Source organism: Pogoniulus pusillus, chromosome 1 (genome assembly GCF_015220805.1).
Source record: "Pogoniulus pusillus isolate bPogPus1 chromosome 1, bPogPus1.pri, whole genome shotgun sequence".
NCBI classification, from domain to species: domain Eukaryota; kingdom Metazoa; phylum Chordata; class Aves; order Piciformes; family Lybiidae; genus Pogoniulus; species Pogoniulus pusillus.
The window spans coordinates 23,269,364-23,289,432 of NC_087264.1; the positions used below are offsets into that span (position 1 = coordinate 23,269,364).

The 20,069-nt window shown below is 54.0% G+C and overlaps 1 protein-coding gene across 2 annotated transcripts in view; it reads left to right on the forward strand.

Moving 5' to 3' along the window:
• The window catches only part of LOC135175674 (leucine-rich repeat and fibronectin type-III domain-containing protein 5), a 56,073-nt gene extending 36,290 nt beyond the window's left edge, over positions 1-19,783 (forward strand). Inside the window, exons 2-4 of one of the 2 annotated variants that reach the window (XM_064144018.1) lie at positions 7,693-9,100; positions 12,937-13,643; positions 19,370-19,783. In XM_064144018.1, coding sequence (XP_064000088.1) covers positions 7,713-9,100; positions 12,937-13,643; positions 19,370-19,479 — 2,205 coding nt within the window. In that variant the 5' untranslated portion in view covers positions 7,693-7,712 and the 3' untranslated portion in view covers positions 19,480-19,783. Of the gene's footprint in view, positions 1-7,692; positions 9,101-12,936; positions 16,140-19,369 lie in introns of those variants that run through there. The other variant, XM_064144010.1, reaches the window with a different exon arrangement.
• The last annotated feature ends 286 nt before the right edge of the window (positions 19,784-20,069 follow it).

Sequence of the window (20,069 nt, forward strand, 5' to 3'; positions counted from 1 at the left end):
CCAGCTGTGATGGCAGCGCTGTGCCAGGCAGAACATCCAGCAGACAGCCCTGGCTGCTGCTGTCCTGTTGGTACTCACTGCCTCCCACACATGCCAAAGTGTGCTGGTGCATTGGGCTGATGGACAGTGCTGGTGGTAAGGCTGCTGCTTGCTGCTGGTTACTGGTGTAGAGCTGCCCTGGGTGGTGGGTTGGTCATGGGGAGGGAATACTGCTGCTGGAGCATGAGGATGGATTGCCAGGGATTTCTGTTTCAAGAACAAGAAGTCAGACCAGGTTCTCAGCTGTCCTGGCTTGAGTCCAGGGTGACTTCAGGCTGCAGCCACAGCTCAGTGGGTTTGGCACTGGGTGGAATAGAGAAAGTATCTCTCCCTGCTGCTGCAGAAGTGAGAAGCCTGGTGATGAGCTGCCCCAGTGATCTGATTTGGTGCAGCAAAGCCCATGTTCCCCATTGGCTGGACCAGTTCTCACCAGGTGGCTTTTCAGCAGCTGAACTTTGGAAACCGCCAGTGTTTTTGTCCCTCCTCAGCCTCTGCTCCTCCATGGCCAGGCTTGAAGCAGCTGGATGAGCAGGGGCCACCTATGGACTTGGCCTCAGGGAGCTCACTCCAGCCACAGTGATTGAGGAGGGATGTCTGTGTACTCATGGGACAGTGCTGGACAAGAGGGCAAGGCATGAGTGGCCAGGTGCAGGAGCTCTCCCACGGGTGAGTGCACCAGCCTGGCTGCCATGGCTTGACGGATGGGTTGGCTGTGCTTCCATGGGAGCTGTGCCCAGGGCTCCTGCTGTGTGTCTTGGGCAGAGCTGAACCTGCTGCTGAGGTTTGATACCATGCTGCCATCATGCCAGCTTCAAAATGAAGGTACTGGCTGGAGCAAAGTATCATGGGGCTTGAAGTTCAGATTGCAGCATGAGAGGCTTCTTGTTCCAGTTGCTGCTTTTGAGCTCTGGGTTTGGGGCGTTGGTCCTCTCTGCTGGGGACATTGCTGGCTTCTGCTGCTGCTTCTGCAGTTTGCTGCACGCTTCTGCAGTAGGCTGAGGTAATTGTGCACCTTATCATCAAACTCTATCTCAAACCAGAGGAGTTTCTGTACTACTTTCCCTCCCATCTGTATGTAGAGAAGGGGGGAGGGCTTGTGAGAGTGGTCTGTAGTAACCTATGGCACAAGACCAGGCAGATGCCCACTTGCCCTTCTCACTGCTCTGAATGGTCACCCAAGGGATGGAATACTGACAGGATCATATTGTTACAGAATGTCAGGGGCTGGAGGGGACCTCCAAAGCTCATCCAGTCCAACTCCCCTGCCAGAGCAGGGTTTCCTACACCAGATTACACAGATTACACAGGAACACATCCAGGTGGGTTTTGAGTATCTCCAGAGGGAGATACTTGTTGAATATCATGAGTTTGGCCTGGGCACACCTCTGCAGCCTGTCCAGATCCCTCTGGATAGATCCCTTCCCTCTAGCAAGTCAACTGTGCCATGCCTCTTGGTGCCATCTGCAGACTTGCTGAGGGTGCACTGATTCCTCTGTCCATGTTGCTGACAAAGATGTCAAACAGCACCAGCACTGACCCCTGAGGGGTGCCACTTGGCACTGCTCTCCAGGTGGGCATTGTGCTATTGAACAGAATTGCCCCCTGTGGGACCCCACCAGTCATTGGTCCCAGTACTGACCCCTGTGGGGACCCCACTATTCACAGGCCTCCGCCTGGACTCCATCCCACTGAAGGATGTGGAGCAGCCCAACACATGGGCATGGTGGTTTTGCAGGGAGCTGTGGGCACTGTGGCTGTAGCCTAGGGACACCCACGAGGAAGCAGAAAGGTACAGTGAAATTGGTGCCCTCAGTGGTCTGTGACACACGGGTAAGGTTCTGACACAAAGTGTTGTGAGACTGCACCCCAGTGGTGGGGTGGTGAGGAGATGAGCAGGGAGATCACTGTGAGAGACAGGGGTGAGTTGTGCTTAAAGGCAGCAGAGCTGCTGATGGAACAGAGGAGCTGTGGGGAAGATGAAGCCAAGCTGCTGCAGCACCTCAGTCCTCTTCTGGCACATGGCAGCTTGGCTGTCTCCAGGGCAGATGGACAAGTGAAGAGTGTGTGAAATTAGCAGCAGTAATGAGTTTAGCATCTTCTGAATGCAGTCCAAGACAGCATTTTCCCTACCACAGCAACCCCTGAGGCCTCTCTTTGCTGTCAGGGGTTTCTCCAAGTGGCTGAGAGGCTGAACCCCCAAACCAGCCCAGGTTCCCCTCATGTCTGTGTCAACCTCCTGCTCTGCAAAGGTACTGGTGGCTCAATTCTTCTGGTGACCCTTGAGCAGAGACCTCAAACCTCTCAGTGAAAGGTTTAGGTCGTAGGCTGTGGTGGGATATCTCCCCACTACTATCTAGCAGCTGGCTCCTGCCTGAAGATGCTTGTAATCCTTCTTGAGCTCCTCATCTCAGTTTGCTCTTAGCTTCCAGCCCTGCCCTTCCCTTGGGAATGTCCAGCTTCCAGCCCACCTAGCCCAGCTTGCAGCCCACCCAGCCCTGCTTTCATCTCACCTAGCCCTGCTTCCAGCCCACCCAGCCCTGCTTCCAGCTCACCCAGCGAATCTTTCATCCCACCCAGCCCTGCTTCCAGCTCACCCAGCGAATCTTTCATCCCACCCACCCTGCTTCCAGCTCACCCAGTGAATCTTCGTCCCACCTCAGCCCTGCTTCCACCCCACCCAGCCATCCTTCCAGCCCACCCAGCCCTGCTTCCAACTTACCCAGCGAATCTTTCATCCCACCCACCCTGCTTCCAGCTCACCCAGTGAATCTTTGTCCCACCTCAGCCCTGCTTCCACCCCACCCAGCCCTCCTTCCAGCTCACCCATGTAGACTGCTCTGTGCTTCAGGAGCTTCAGCAGCTGGCAGGGTGTACATCCCAGTGCCATCACATCACTGCTCCCATTTCAGCATGGCTGCAGGGTGCCTTTGGTGACTGGTGCTGCCTCTTTTCTCAGCTCAGGGTATGTCCTCATGCTGGGATGGCTGGTTTGGAGCTGCTGGGACTTGGCTCAGCAGGAGCCCAGCACCCACACTTGTTAGCACAGCTGAGATGGAGCAAAGCTGTGAAGCCACATGAGAGACATCTGCAGGAGAAAACTCACTGACTTGTGGCCCATCTTGTCAGCTTGCTTCACCTGGGAACTGTGGGGGCAAGGCGGGGGAGGGGTGACATGGAAGGGCAGTCCTGGCCTCCACGAGCACTACCAAACCGCTGCTGGACTCCCTGCGTAGCTGGGGAAAGTGAACAAGGAAAAGGAGGTCCTCAGGTGTAAGGCAGAAAGAGCAGTCTGGGGACAGTGCCTTCAGCCAGTGCTTGCAGGAGAGCAGGGAGCAGTGCCCCAGTGCTGAGGGCAGCGATGTGCTGGGGGCTGCTGGGCTCGGCTGCTTTTCACTTCTCATGTCTGTGTGACAATGGAAATGAGGAAGAGACCTTCAGTGCTCCTTCCTCTGCTGGGGGGTGATAGCCATGGGCTGTGACCTGTCGTGTTCAGATGCACCCAGGCTGGACTGCACAACCCGCTGGCTGTGCTGGCCTGCTCTTTGTCAGTGCTGTGCCAGGGACAGCCCAGGGTGCTTGTTCTGCAGGTGGCCTAGAGAGGAGAAGCTGGTCAGGGTCTGCTGCTCTCTGTGAGGGAACTCTCCACTTGTCCTCGGCCTTAGCTGCTAGGGGTGCCCTGGTCTTGGCCGCAGCTATGTGCCAGACACCTCCTGGTGGAGATGGCCTCCTGCTTCCTCCTGCTGCAGAGCTGACCCTGCAGGTGCCTGCCTTGCCTGGGGCTGAGCCTGTGCAGGGCTGCAGGCTGCAGCCCTTTCAGGATTGTGGAGTGCTGGGAGAGAACAAGCAGGCAGAGACCGAGTTATAGAACTGAATCCGTTTGTCCTAGTTACAGTCTATATGGCTGCTGGTTGCCCAGCTCTCTGATCCACCAGAACTTCTCATTAAGCACCTTCTACCCTTGAGGAGTTAATTGCCATTGACAGGATGTGCATGGTGTGCCCTCACCCCCCTGTCCGAGTCACTGATAGGAGCACTGGAGAGGACTAGCTCTGACCTGAGTCCTGGGGAACACTGCTAGTCACTGGCCACAAGCCAGGTCTTGCCCCCTGAGTCCTGGGGAACACTGCTAGTCACTGGCCACAAGCCAGGTCTTGCCCCCTGAGTCCTGGGGAACACTGCTAGTCACTGGCCACCAGCCAGGTCTTGCCCCCTGAGTCCTGGGGAACACTGCTAGTCACTGGCCACCAGCCAGGTCTTGCCCCCTGAGTCCTGGGGAACACTGCTAGTCACTGGCCACAAGCCAGGTCTTGCCCCTTGAGTCCTGGGGAACACTGTTAGTCACTGGCCACCAGCCAGGTCTTGCCCCATTTGCTGCAGCTGTCCGAGCCTGCCTCTTCTGCCTGGTGTTCACCTATCACACTGTGTCCAGCTCTTGCTGTGTGCTGGACATTCTGTCCAGAAGCTGCTGTCAGTGTCAGAAGCTCCCCTGAAATAAAACCCCACGTCCACTGGTGGGTAACCTCTCCACAGCCTTGTCCTTGCAGCTATGGCTTAGGTCTCTGTCTCCTTAGGTCGCCGTTTCACGCAGCAGCATTTCCAAGCTGGAAAGGCTCCTCGCTGGTTCGTATTTAATCTCCTGTAGCTCTTCAGATGAACTTGGCTCAGTCCAAGCTCGTGACTTTAATCACAGCTACAAATCTAAATTAGCAGAATGAAGTTAGCAAATCTAAATGACTGTGGTGTCGCCAGCCGGGACTGTCTGGGGGCCGCAGTGGCGGTGATGCGGATGCCCTGAGCTGCTGAGTCCATTTGGGTCTGGTGTGTGCCAGATAGAGAATTAAAAAAGTCCTGCCTGAAAAGGATGGAGGACAGCTCATGGTGTGGCTGCAGCTGCTATGTTGGAAGGCAGCCAGATGGGTGTCACCACTGGAGTTTGGGGTTGGAGCTGCTGGTATGCTCTACCATGCTTACTCTGCTATTTGACTTCACTATTCTCCTCCAAGCCCATTCCACCTGGAGGACCACCCCAACCTGCAGTGCTGGCATGGGCTGGCCAAACTGAGCCACAAAACACCTTTGGAGGTTAATCAGGAAGTTTTGCTTTCTGCTACAACAAATGGCAGCAGGAACAGTGATCGTTATAGTGGTGGGTCCCAGCACAGAGGTTGTGACAGGCTGTGGCTGCAGGAGTAGACTCAGCTGGAGGCCACAGTACCACACTCAATGCTTTATCCAATGGGTTCTCAAGAATTTGAGTCAGTAGTCATGGAGTCATAGAATGCTTTGGGTTGGGACTTTTAAAGGTCACCCCTGCTGCAGCCATCAGGGTCATCTCCCACCAGAGCTGGTTGCTCAGAGCCCCAAACAGCCTGACCTGAAAGGGTTCCAATGGTGGGACATATCCCACCTCTCTGGGCAACCTGGGCCAGAATCTCACCACCCTCAGAGCCAAATGTTTCTCCCTTCTCTTCACTGTGAATCTTCCTCTTTGAGTTCAAACCATCACCCCTTGTCCTGGCACAACAGGCCTTGCTCAAAAGTCTGTCCCCAGGTTTCTGCTCAGCCCCTTCACAGAATCACAGAATCAACCAGGTGGGAAAAGACCTCCAAGATCATCGAGTTCAACCTATCACCTGACCCTTCTCATTAACTAATCCATGGCACTAAGTGCCTCATCTAGCCTCCTCTTAAACACCTCCAGGGATGGGGACTCCACCATCTCCCCAAGCAGCCCATTCCAATGCCAATCACTCTTGCTGCAAAGAATTTCCTCCTATTGTCGAGCCTGAACCTGCCCTGATGCAGTTTGAAACTGTGTCTCCTTGTTCTGTCCCTGGTTGCCTGGCAGCAAAGCCCAACCCCACCTGGCTACAACCTGCTTTCAGGTAGTTGTAGACAGCAATGAGGTCTGCCCTGAGCCTCCTTTTCTGCAGGCTGCACACCCCCAGCTCCCTCGGCTGCAATTCTTAAGGCATGTGCTTGAAGCACTGAAAAGCAACTGGAAAGTCTCTCTGAAGCCTTTTCTTCTCCAGGCTGAACAACTCAACCTCTCTCAGCCTGGCCTCACAGCAGAGGGGTTCCATCCTTGGATCAAATCGATGGACAGTGCTGAAGAGCAGGGTTTGCAGGGGGTACTTTCACTCATCCTTATTGAGCTCATTGGCTCCCCTCGGTTTGCACAGCACCGAGGATGGACATGCAGGGACTGGACTGTCAGGAGCAGTAGTCATTGTTGTGACGTTACATCTCTTTAAATAGCAGTGGTGATTCAAGACTCCTGTTTATGGCTAGCTGTGGAACTTTTATTTTAGTTAAGATGAGCTTCATCAGCAGGTTTCTGGGGCGATAAGGCATCTGCGTAGCTGGCTTGTGCGCTGTCACCAGTCCAGAGGGAGCCGAGTGCTTCACTTCTGATGTGGGGGCCCTCCAGGCACTGCTGCTGGTGACTGCACAGGTTCCCTCTCAAGCCTGTAGGACTCTGCTCCACAGGACTCTGCATCTCCCACCACCCGCTCCACGGTGAGCAGCTGCCGTCCCACGCCGTGGGGAGCGGCCACCATCCCGCGCCTCTCCCTGTGCTGTCACTGATGGATGATTTCATTTAGCTGGTGTGGGCGCTGCTGTTATCTCCCTGGTTTCCATACTCCGTGAGGATCCTGGATCTGGCAAGGCAGGAGATAAGGCTAATTGAAGTGTCAGGGAGAGGAGTGCAGCGCTGCTGGCTGTGGCAGCCGGGAAAACAGCAAGGAGCTAAAATTAGCCCCTGTTCCATTTTTATTTAGATCCATGTTGTTGTGGGGGCTTTTCTTGGTGCCTTTTTGTGTGTGTGTTTTATTTGCATTTTTGGGGTTTGAATGACATAAAATTAGCTCCGTCTGAGTCTGTTCTGAAAATAGCATTAAGAGCTTACACGTTGGAGGAGATGGCCATAAACCCATTGAATTGCCATGATTTAGAGGCCACTGAGAGTTGTAGTGGAGCACACATGGAAACATTCCCCCCTTTGCAGCACAGAAATGGCACCATGGCAGAGTGACATCAGGCTGTGGGGTCAGGAGCACCTCTTGGAAGGCTGAGTGCCTGAAGGAGAGGTGGGTGGCATAGTGGGGACCAGTTGTGGGGTGGCAGTGCTAAAGACGCTACTGATGCCATGTGCCATGTTCACGCTTCTGTGGGCTTTGTCATTTGTACAGAAGTGCCTGGGTGTCCCTGTGTGTGTGCAAACACCTACCTCTCAGTGCTTCTTCTGGAATTTCAGAGTCACAGAATGGTTTGGGTTGGAGGGGACCTTCAAGATCATCTAGGTTGTACTCTATGATCTTGAAGGTCTTTTCCAACCTGCTTGATTCTATGATTCTGTGATTGAGTTTCAACTCCCTGTCATAGACAGGGACACCTTCCACTAGAGAGGTTTCTCAAGGTCCTGTCCAACCTTGTCTTGAAAACTCCAGGAAGGAGGCAGGGAGGTAGCATAGAAGCTCTTTCAGGATATGGAAGATGGTAAAGGCATCAGGAGGATGGTAAAAACGAGGGCGATGCACTGCTACATGCACCTTAGTTTCACGATTTAAGCACAGACAGTTTGTCTCTGCTTTATTATGACGTTGCTGGCTTATTGTGCAGAGACTAACAGACATTTGCTGTTCCTTGCAGGCTCTTGAACCAGATCTACAATGGAAAAACTGCTTTTGTTTGTGCTGTTCATTGGCATGGCGGTGAGAGCTCAGATCTGCCCCAAGCGCTGTGTCTGTCAGATTTTGTCTCCGAACCTTGCCACCCTTTGTGCCAAGAAAGGGCTCTTATTCGTTCCTCCCAACATTGACAGGAGGACCGTGGAGTTACGCCTGGCAGACAACTTTGTCACAAACATTAAAAGGAAAGACTTTGCCAACATGACCAGCCTGGTGGACCTGACGCTGTCCAGGAATACAATCAGTTTTATTACCCCCCACGCCTTCGCCGACCTGCGCAATTTGCGGGCTTTGCATTTGAACAGCAACCGATTGACTAAGATCACTAACGATATGCTCAGTGGGCTCTCCAACCTTCACCACTTGATACTTAACAACAACCAGCTGACTTTGATTTCTTCCACAGCTTTCGATGATGTTTTAGCTCTTGAGGAATTGGATTTGTCTTACAACAACCTGGAAACCATCCCCTGGGATGCGGTGGAGAAGATGGTTAGTTTGCACACACTGAGCCTGGACCACAACATGATTGACCATATTCCCAAGGGGACCTTCTCCCACCTCCACAAGATGACCAGGTTGGATGTCACGTCTAACAAACTGCAGAAGCTACCACCTGATCCTCTTTTCCAGCGAGCTCAGGTACTGGCAACCTCAGGAATTATCAGCCCTTCAACCTTTGCATTGAGCTTTGGTGGGAACCCTTTGCATTGCAACTGTGAGCTCTTGTGGCTGAGGCGTCTTTCGAGGGAGGACGACCTGGAGACCTGTGCTTCTCCCACGCTGCTGTCTGGCCGGTATTTCTGGTCGATCCCTGAAGAGGAGTTCCTGTGTGAACCTCCTCTCATCACCCGGCACACGCACGAGTTGCGGGTGCTGGAAGGCCAGCGGGCAGCATTGCGGTGCAAGGCCCGTGGGGACCCCGAGCCAGCCATCCATTGGATATCACCTGAGGGCAAACTGATCTCCAACGCCACCAGGTCGGTGGTGTACGACAACGGGACACTCGACATCCTTATAACGACGGTGAAGGACACGGGCTCCTTCACCTGCATTGCTTCCAACCCGGCCGGGGAGGCCACGCAGACAGTGGACCTGCACATCATCAAGCTCCCCCACTTGCTGAACAGCACCAACCACATCCACGAGCCCGATCCTGGCTCCTCGGATATCTCCACTTCCACCAAGTCGGGCTCCAATGCGAGCAGTAGCAATGGGGATACTAAAGTGAGCCAAGATAAGAAGGTGGTGGTTGCGGAAGCAACATCCTCGACCGCTCTGCTGAAGTTCAACTTTCAGAGGAACATCCCTGGGATACGGATGTTCCAGATCCAGTACAATGGTACTTACGATGACTCCCTTGTTTACAGGTAAGGCAGCCCCAGAACGTCGTCGTGGGGCCCTGCGGGCTGCTCTGCAACTGAGATGCTGCCCAGGCAGCTCCCAGCAGGGCCCTACCCTGGCAGCAGGTAGTGGGAGCCATGGGAAAGCCTTGTGCCAGGTTTCTGCTCTCCAGCAGGGAAACGACTTTGATTGGGGTTGTTTGAGATAATCCAAATAGCCTCTGAGCTCATCTGACTGCCCAAGAGGTTGCAAAGGGTGAGGAGTTAAATGGGTCTGAATGCTGTCAGCTTTGGCAAGGCAAAAGAAAAAAAGGTGCTTGTAAACATATTCCTCCTAGCACTAGCTCTGATGGTGTCCGTGCTGGTGGGCTGGCTTTGTGCTGCCTGGTGGGACCCTTCAAAACTGTCTTTGCATGGTAATTTCTTCGGTTCTTTTGATGTGGTTGCTCTTGTAGAATCAATTTGGGCTGGAAGGGATCTTAAAGATCATCTAGTTCCAACCCCCCTGCCCTGGACAGGGACAACTTCCACTAGAGCAGGTTACTCAGAGCCATGTATAGGCTGGTCTTCAGTGCTTCCAGGGATAGGGTATCTACCACCTCTCTGTACAACCTATTCCAGTGCCTCACTGTTGGAGTTTAAGTCGGTGAGGCGCTATGGGAAAATGACTCTTTGTTCACCAATGTGGCTAGATGGTCAAATCCACTTTATTTCCGTGATACAGTGACTTATATGCATCCTAGCAAGAGGCGTGCTCCACCAAGATTGGTTACAGTCAGAGGGTCCAGGGTTACTTGTAATGCGTGCATAGGTTAATATATCATAACAATCTGAGGGTCAGCCTCTGGGGCTGGCTAGACTCTGCCCACCTGCAGCTGCACTCCACCCCCTGCAGCTGCATGTGGGGGGAAACCACCCTGTGCCTGCTATCTATCTGCTGGGATTGGTTAGCCTGGAGAAGAGGAGGCTCAGGGGTGACCTTATTGCTGTCTACAACTACCTGAGGGGTGGTTGTGGCCAGGAGGAGGTTGCTCTCTTCTCTCAAGTGGCCAGCACCAGAACAAGAGGACACAGCCTCAGGCTGCGCCAGGGGAAATTTAGGCTCGAGGTGAGGAGAAAGTTCTTCACTGAGAGAGTCATTGGACACTGGAATGGGCTGCCCAGGGAGGTGGTGGAGTCACCGTCCCTGGGGCTGTTCAAGGCAAGGTTGGACGTGGCACTTGGTGCCATGGTCTAGCCTTGAGCTCTGTGGTGAAGGGTTGGACTTGATGATCTGTGAGGTCTCTTCCAACCCTGATGATACTGTGATACTGTGATACTGTGATCTAAGCTCCCAGGATGGATTCAAGGTCTTCCCAGCACGGGTTGCTCATGTTTATAATTTTTCTCTGCTAACAAGAATTCTCCAACACCTCACCATCCTAATGGCGAGGAACTTCTTCCTTATATCCAGTCTAAATTTGCCCTCTCTCAGGTGAAAGCCATTGCCTCTCATCCTATTGCAACATGTGAGAGCCAATGGCATGCTGGCCTGTACCAGGAACAGTGTGGCCAGGAGGAGAAGGGAGATTCTTCTGCCCCTGTGCTCAGCACTGCTCAGGCCACACCTTGAGTGCTGTGTCCAATTCTGAGCTCCTCAATTCAAGAGAGGTGTTGAGGTGCTGGAAGGTGTCCAGAGAAGGGCAGCAAGGCTGGGGATGGGCCAGGAGCACAGCCCTGTGAGGAGAGGCTGAGGGAGCTGGGGGTGTGCAGCCTGCAGAAGAGGAGGCTCAGGGCAGAGCTCATTGCTGTCTGCAGCTACCTGAAGGGAGGCTGTAGCCAGGTGGGGTTGGTCTCTTCCCTCAGGCAACCAGCAATAGAACAAGGGGACACAGTCTCAAGTTGTGCCGGGGGAAGTATAGGCTGGATGTTAGGAGGAAGTTGTTGGCAGAGAAAGTGATTGGCATTGGAATGGGCTGCCCAGGGAGGTGGTGGAGTGGCCGTGCCTGGAGGTGTTAAAGCCAAGCCTGGCTGGGGCACTTAGTGCCATGGTCTGGTTGATTGGCTAGGGCTGGGTGCTAGGTTGGACTGGATGAACTTGGAGGTCTCTTCCAACCTGCTTGATACTTCTATGATGATGATGATAAAAAAATATAATGAAGTCTGAAACTTGCTTGGTTTGCCAGTATTGCCCCAAAGAGGACATCATGGACTCTGCAAAAGTGTGTAGGAGAGATGCAGCAATTCTGTACCAAACTGCCTCCAAGACTGCATCTGGCTCTACAAACCACTCTTCCATGCTGTCACTACATGGCTGTACACAGAGGTGCTTTGGCTCTGTGCTGAATGTGAAGGTTGCATTATTTTATATTAGAGTAGGTTTTCAGCATGCCCAAAAACCTCCACGAGGCACCAGAGAGAGACCATTTCTGCAACAGAGCACCTGAGTGCTTTTTTGGTGGAGAATCACAGGATGGTTTGGTTTGGAAAGGACTGTCAAGATCAGGTAGTTCCAACCCTCCCTGCTATGGAAAAGTACATAGAATCTTAGAATCATAGAATGGTTTAGGTTGGAAGGGACCTCAAAGATCTTCCAGTTCCAAACCCCCGCCATGGGCAGGGACACCTCCCACTAGAACAGGTCACTCAAAGCCTTATCTAACCTAGCTTTGAAAACTTCCAGGGAGAGAGCATCTGCAACCTCCCTGGGTAACCTGTGCCAGTGTCTCACCACCCTCATTGTAAAGAACTTCCTCCTAACATTCAGTTTCAATCTCCCTTCTGCCAGTTTAAACCCATTACCCCTCATCCTGTCATTACAATATCTTGTTAATAGTCCCTCCTCAGCCTTCCTGCCAGCCCCCTCCAAATACTGGAAGGCTACTACAAGGTCTCCTGGAAGCCTAATCATAGAATCAAGCAGGTTGGAAGAGACCTCGAAGATCATCCAGTCAAACCTATCCCCCAGCCCTAGCTAATCAACCAGACCATGGCACTAAGTGCCTCATCCAGTCTTTTCTTGAAGATCTCTAGGGACAGTGCCTCCACCACCTCCCTGGGCAGCCCATTCCAATGCCAATCACTCTCTCTGTGAAGAACTTCCTCCTAACATCCAGCCTATACTTCCCCTGGCACAACTTGAGACTGTGTCCCCTTGTTCTATTGCTGGTTACCTGGGAGAAGAGACCAGCCCCACCTGGCTACATTGTCCCTTCAGGTAGTTGTAGACAGCAGCGAGGTTGCCCCTGAGCCTCCTCTTCTCTAGGCTGAACAACCCCAGCTCCCTCAGCCTCTCCTCATAGGGTTTGTGTTCCAGGTCCCTCCCCAGCCTTGCTGCCCTTCTCTGGACACCTTCCAGCACCTCAACATCTCTCTTGAATTGAGAAGCCCAGAACTGGACACAGTACTCAAGGTGTGGCCTGACCAGTGTTGAGTATAGGGGAAGAAGAACCTCCCTTGTCCTACTGGCCAACTGGCCTTCTCCAGGCTGCAGAGCCCCAGCTCTTGTAGCCTGTCCTCATGGCAGAGCTGCTGCAGCCCTCTCAGCATCTTGGTGGCCTCCTCTGGACTGGCTCCAGCACTGCCATGTGCTTCTTATATTGGGGGCTCCAGAACTGTATGTTTTCCACTAAACCAGGTTGCTCAAAGCCCCATCCAGCCAGGCCTTGAACATTTACATGAGGAGCTCTGCTACACCCAGGTGTGCTGCAGGGCTTGCTGGTGACTCTGCCTCGCCGCTGCAGGGCAGCAGCTGCTGTGAGGCGGCAGCAGGAGCAGAGGAGCTGGCCTTTGGTGATGTTGATCACAACCAGGGCTGCAGCACATGATGGGGAGGTGCATGGAGGTCTACCAGGTTCATTCAGGCTGGTTTCCTTCTCCTGCAGAATGATACCTCCCACGAGCAAAACCTTCCTGGTCAACAACCTGGCCGCTGGGACTCTGTACGACCTGTGCGTTCTGGCCATCTATGACGACGGCATCACCTCGCTGACGGCCACCAGAGTGGTGGGCTGCACACAGTTCACCACTGAGCAGGACTATGTGCGCTGCCACTTCATGCAGTCCCAGTTCCTGGGTGGGACCATGATCATCATCATTGGTGGGATCATTGTGGCCTCGGTGCTTGTGTTCATCATCATCCTCATGATCCGCTACAAGGTGTGTAACAACAACGGGCAGCAGAAGGCCACCAAGGTCAGCAACGTGTACTCGCAGACCAACGGGGCGCAGATCCAGGGCTGCAGCGGGGCGCTGCCGCAGTCGGTGTCCAAGCAGGCTGTGGGGCACGAAGAAGGCATCCAGTGCTGCAAGGCCAGCAGCGACGGCGTGGCGCAGTCGCCGGAGAGCGGCTCCGGACAGGACTCGGCCACCACTACCTCCGCCCTGCCTCCCGCGTGGACTGCCAGTGCGGCAGGGCCCCCGAAGCAGAAGCGCAAGCCGGGGCCCAAGGCCGGCAGTGAGGCGCCGGGCGAGGCCATGGGCAGCACTGAGGCCCAGAACAGTAACAGGAACAACTCCACTGCCCTGCAGCTGGCAGGCCGTACCCCCGCGCCTGCTGCCGCCCCCTACAAAAGAGCACAATCCAAGCCAAGTAAGTTCCTCACGCTGCCGGCCGACGCCACCCGTGCCAAGCGCCGGCTCTCGTTGGGCGGGCAGCTGATGGAGCCCGGTTGCCCCGGCAGTGCCCGCGCCGCAGGCGGGCTGCGCTCCAAACGCAGCCTGTCCATGAACGGGATGCTGGTCCAGGCAGATGGCTCCGGTGTGGAGAGTGGAAAAGCAACTTTCTGCAGTTCTGAGTGGATATTGGAAAGCACTGTGTGACCTGCTTTTTTTTTTTTTCCTTTTTTTTTTTCTTTCCCCCTTTTTTTCTTTTGATTTAGTTTTCTTTTTTTTGACAAAAAAAACCAACAAATCCCAAAACCTGAGTCGCCAAACGTGTGTGTGTCAAACTCCCTCTGCCCACGGAAGGGGGTCTGGAGGTCTACCGCTGTCCTGCCGATGGATGGCTTGTTCGTGTGGAGTTCTGTGTAAGCCACCCAGAGCGCACAGGGTTCATTTGGTTCCCCTTTGTGATTTCGTTTGATTGGCGAAACCGAAGGCAGCACTCAAGAGATTCAAAACAAAAAGAAAACAAAACACACAAGGAAAAAAGAGAAAGATTAAGGGGTTAAAAAGGGAAAATTAAAAAAAAAAAAAGCATGAAACAGCACCAGTGCCTTCCCTACTCTAGGACTGGCTTCCTGGTTCTGCAGTGGCAGAAAACAAGAGAGAGAGTTTTCACAGAAAAAAAGCCTTTTATAAAGGAAATGAAATTTCCTCCGAGCTAACAAATAACCACTTCTGGATCAATCAGTAAAATGCTATTTTTTAAAACGCCCAGACTGTACATTTCTTTTCCAGACAATGGTTGTTGCCTTCCTTCCTAGGCAGACGCTGTACAGAACGACAGCCTGTGGCGTTGCCTGGTATGCAGCAAGCCCTTCCCTCATTGACAGCCAGGAGGGTGTCAGGGCGAGGAGTCCCTCTGCTCCCGCTGGGGTCTGGCTCTTGCTGGGTGCTGGTCTACCCAAGAGGGCCCTGGGCACCTTCATTCTGTGGTGCTGGGTCTGGTGGTGGCCACCTGCTCACAGTGCCCGCTCCAGGAGCCTGGGATGCCACAGCAATGGCTGTGCCTGGTGCCAGCACTGGAGAAACACAACGTGTTCAGCAGGAGCCTGCCCTGTGCTCCCTTCTCAGAGCTGGAGCCTGCCTCACAGTCAGTGCCACAGGGATCCTTTCTCAGAGCCAGTGCCACAGGGACTGTCTCGTGGCCCCATCCCATCAGCACAGAGGTGGAAAAGTGAGCAAGGGGAGCCAGTGGGAAAGGTGTGAGCAGCCCTGCAGCCCAGCTATAATGGTGGGCATCTCTGTAGGCTTCGGGACCTCCTGCAGGGCAGGGAGCTGTGGCTTGGTCAGCATGGCTCCAGGCAGAGGTGGATGCTTTGGAGTACATGGTTGGCATATCGACCCCAGTGCTGCAGAGCAGGCAGTGCTGCACATGAGGGTACAAAGCCATTCAGGAACTGACAGTGATGGCTGATGGAGGTGATGATGGCCGCCTTCTTTCTTAGACTTTTGGGGCACGTTTCCTATGAACTCTAGGGCTTGTTCCAGTTCTCTTTAACCCCCATGCACAGTGAAGGGCCTGGGAGGTGGTCTTGTTTGTAACCTGTTGTTGGGCTGTGGTGCCTGTGGGACAAAGCAAATGCAGGTCACTACACAGGGATGTAACATGTGGCACTAGGTGATAGCAATGGGAAATCCTGCGTTGGGAGAGTGGCCGCACGTGCTCCTGCTGCTCTGTTCCTTCTAAAGAGAAGGCAACAGTTAATATCAATTAAAGTCAGATGGCCATCATGTTTAAATTAGAGACAGCTTAGCTCTGCACTTACTGCATTCTCAGGTGCAAAATAGCAGGCTTGATGTGGGCTTTGTGGCCATTCAAGTGATAGAGGAGTTGTATTTTACACCCTCTGCTTCTTCTTGAGGGCAGCATAACCAAAGTGGATGTCTGAAGACAGTCTGGCTGCAACCAGGCCAGCCCAAGAGCAGTCGTGGCAGGGAATGTCTGGTGCAGGGAGCATCTTATGGTAGGGCCCATCTGGTGGCAGGCAACATCTGGCAGGGACCATCTCATGACTTGGAATGTCCTGTAGCAGGGATTGGCTTGAGATGGGGCATGTCTGATGGCAAGGACCTTCTGCTGGTAGGGATTGTCTCGTGGCAGGGACCATCTCCCTCAGCCTCATGAGTCTCTGCCCCTTAGTCCTTGCACACCTTGGGGCTGACACATGCTGGCTGATCTCCATTGGTCTCAGCTATCCTGAATGGTTCTCAGTGGTTTGTCTGCCTGTCAATGGAAAATCAGTGTCTGGTGGGGATGGCGTAAAGGATGTTAAGTAAGAAGAGGTTGTTTCTGATTTAGAAAGCCCTTTTCCTTCCCTTGGGAAATGTGGAGACCAAAAAAGGAAATGAGAACCTCAAAATTAGAAGGCCTGCTTCCTCCTGGGAAAGTCAGAAATGAAATAAAGAAACCAGTCTCTCTTTAGCTTTCTTTGGAGTCCACCTTCTTCTCGAGGGGCTGTGCACAGAAGTTAGCTACAAAGCAGGGCACAGTCACAGGCAATGCTGCGGTGGCCTTGCAGCGAAGGTGCTGTTGAATGCAGGAGGCACATGCTCCATGGAGGAGCTGCTGGCTGCAGGCAGCACCTTCACCCTGTGCTGGGCTCTGGGAGAGCTTTGGAGGATTTCTGTGAGGTGTTTGAGTCGTGCACTGTAAAAACATCAAATGAAAATGCTTTATGTGTTGTCTACAACCGGGCGTAAATGTGTCTGATGTTTTGTGAGAGTGCTAAAGCATTTGCAGCTTCCTGTGACTTGGGGAGGGTTATTTTCATGTTCTTCGTTTGGTTTTTGTTGGGTATTTTTTTACTCAAAGGAATCGTCTTCTAAAGGCTGGATCTGAGTGTTCTGTCCTCAGTGCATCTGTATAAGCAGCTTAGAAGGACCATATGTCCCTGCCTTTGATCTGCTTCTCTGCTAACAGCGTAGGAGTGGTTGGACCTGGGCAACAGAGGGTTCCCCTTGCGGAGGTTCCTCTCTTGGCCAGAGAGGAGTGTCCCGTGGGCGTGATCCCACCAGAGTAACTGCAGCAGGGCATTTCACTTTATCCAGGCTCAATTCACAGTGAGAAAGTCCTTGTGGAGGAGAAAATTCTCTGTCCTTTCTGTTCTGCAAAACCAGAGGCTGCCAGGTTGGAGGCAGAAGAAGTGCTGAGCTGTTCTGTGACCAGGGCAATGCTGACCTGTTACTGCCCAGAGCGCAGCAATGCAGTGTTGCTGACCCTTTCGAAACCAGAGTGTGGGTTCAGCAGATCCAAGCAGGGTGCTCCCCAGGGCAGGTGGTGGTGCCAACACATTTACCAGCCCCGGGGGTATTGGGGATAAGGGGGTGCAGCCTGCTGAGGGGAGTTTGCAGAGACTTGGACCCGTGGGTACAAGCCTGTTCCTGGGAGATCCCCCAGCTTGTGGGTCTGCACCCTGCAATGCTCCTCAAAAATCAACTGAGCGAGGTTTTAGCCATGAGCTGGTGTCTTTCCGTGGGCACCAGAGGAGGAGAAACGACTCCAGATATGTTCACTCTCATTAAAGTTGCTGGCACACGCTTCCTCCTCATGTTTCCCGCATCCTTTCCTCCGGGCGTGCGTGCGCTGTCACAGCGGGCTGGGGCCAGCTGCCTCTGGCTGGAGAAGCAGGGCTCTGCTGGGTGAGAACTATGTCCTGTTGGTTGTTTTCTGTCTGCCTGTTTTCTGTCTTGTTCCTTACCATGAGTACCTGGCTCTGCTGTGCTCTGGGTGCCCACATGGCTTCAATTCTGCCATCCTGTTCCTGCATGGCCAGCCTTGCCACAGCAATGTCAGCCACGAGTGTCCTGTGCCTGGGAGAGGGGTCACAGCTCCTGGACACATGCTGCTCTGCCTGGGAAGGGCCTGGCAGCAGGATACCCACTGCTCACACGTTCATGAGGTGCCTACTGCTGAGACACACTGTCTGCCCAAGAGATCCTGCTAAGGTCCTGGTCTGATCCCTTCTGGTTGTGGAGATGCTGGAGGCTGGAGGCTGGCTTCCAGCAATGCAGAGATTGGCTCCTGGAGCCCATGAAACCTCCACTGCCCACTGCTTTAGGACCACACAAAATGTCTTCTAGTAACTCCTCTGGCACTCAAATGTTGTTGCTGAGTCAGGGGCACATCTGGGATGGAGTATCCTGGGTCAGCAGAGTCACACTGAGCCATGACAACTAATAGTCCCTGTCTTGGGAAGGTGCTGCATGGCCCTTGCTGTGCTACTGCAAACCAGAGCCACAAGAGAAACCCTGCTTGGAGAGGGAGGAGGTCTCCTCCCGTACTGACTGCTTCAGCCAGCAGAAGTCATGGTCACAGCTGCTCTCACCTGCTATTGCTCCTCTTGCCATTAGTGGAGAGGACCTGGCGTCTCTGAGGTGGCACTCGTGGAGTGGGAGCATCCATCAGCATGGCAACAGCTCAGGAAGGTTTGCTGTCCTCTTCTAGGGTGCTGCTTGCAAGCAATGGAGTGCTGCTGCTCTCCCACAGCAGCAGTGACTGCAGCCATGAGACCACTGAGTACTGTCCACTCTAAGCTGGCAAAGTTCTGGTTTAAAAGAAGCAAAAGGTGGCAAAGTCGATGGGCTCCTGCTCACAGAAATTCTGTTTCCTTTTGCAGATGTGCTCCTGTGAGCCTCGCTGCATGCCAGGCTGTCTGGGCCTGGTACCAGAGCCTGTGCTGCTGGGGCTGGGTAAGGAACTCACCCCAGCTCTGCCCAGCTGAGGTTTCCAGGCAGCAGTGCTGGTTCCCTCTGCAAGTCCGTCTGTGGTGCTACACCCACAGCTACCCTTGTTGTCCTCAGAGACGGATTGTCCCTCTGGTCATCAAGCACATGGGCAGGTACAGCACACTGGGCACTGAATGCCAAATTAAACCAGCTCTTTAAATAGAGTCCACGTGCCCTGTCCTGAGTGATGCCCACAGTGTGGGAGCATGGGCAGGGCAACTTGTCAGCATGGTTTCTCTCCAGTGATTTTTTTCTTCTGCTGTAAACCCCATGGAGGCCAGTCCCAACCCCATGCATAGTCTCTGCTCCCTTCTGGTGTTTCCAGTTGTGTGCAGGGCTCTGAACCTGCAAGGAGCTGGAATCCCTGCTGTGGAAAAAGGCTCAGGTCAGAGAGGGTAGGAGCAAACCTAGGAACTGGAAAGCTGATTCTGGAGCAAGGAGCTTTAGTGGATCTGGTTTTGGTTTTCAGGAGAGGGGTTTGTTAATTTGATTTTCCCTTGAGAAACAAGGGTGCTAAAGCTGGTGATGGCACTGGCTGCTGGTGGCTCTGAGTGGTGGTGGCATTGGCTGGGAGTGTTTTTGGCTAGTGATGCTACGGTCTGGTGCTGGATCTGGCTGGGGATGCCAGGTGCTGTTAACCCTGTCTGCCAATAGCTGCCATGCTCCTCCTGCCACATCCCAGCCTCGTGGTGCTGGTGGCATTGGAGGCACTGGAACCGATGGGGTGCTGGGGCTGAGGGCAGGCTCCGCTGCCTGTTCTCCAACTGGTCAGCTCCGTGGGCAGCTGTCAGTGTGGTGCAAAGCTTGGGCCAGCCCCACGAAGCAGCTCCTGGTGCCACCTGCCCCGTGGCAGTTCTTTGGCTGCAGGGAAAGGGCCGCATCCCGGCGCTCGTCCCCTCACTGTCCCTGTTTTGTCTCTTTGCACAGAAGCCGGGGCCAGCCCACAGGACACCTGCCCTCCTCCGCTGCCCGATGGCGCTGGCACCGACGCTCTCGCCCGGCAGAAAGCCATTCGGTTCCAGCTCGCCGCAGACTGACGCGTGGCACCGCGCACACCCACGGCCGCCTGCGCTCCATGCTGCGGCCGGGAGCCGCCTGGGCCGGTGGTGCTGTTGGATAAACTTCCCTCCCCTCTTCACAGGTCGCCCGTCTGCCATCTGCCACATTCAGTCCCGATTCCTTTTTTTCTGGTGTCCCAAGGTTTTTATAAACTCAGTGGCGAGAACTCTGGTGGCAGCAGCTGCAGGCCCCAGTCGCGGTCGGTGTCGCCAGTGGTGAGCTCACAGACTGTAAACATGGTAGCTTCTATCACCTGAACAAATAAATGTTTTACTACGATGGCCTGGGCATGCTGCTTAATCTGGAGGGGCCAACCGTGCCCAGCTGTGCCTGCTGCTGCTCTCTGTGTCCAGGGCTCTCCATGCTGCTGCTGGTCCTTGTGCCCAGCAGACAGTGGCGCGGGGTCACTCGTGCCTCTGCAGCTTGGGGGCTGGGGCTGGCAAACACAGGGTTGAGGAACGAGCAGCAAGCTGTGCCTCGTGATGGTATCAGCCTGCGGCAGTTGGTGCCACCTGCCCAGAGTGACTGGTAACAGTGCCACGGGAGATCCACCTAGTTTTGCCCCTTG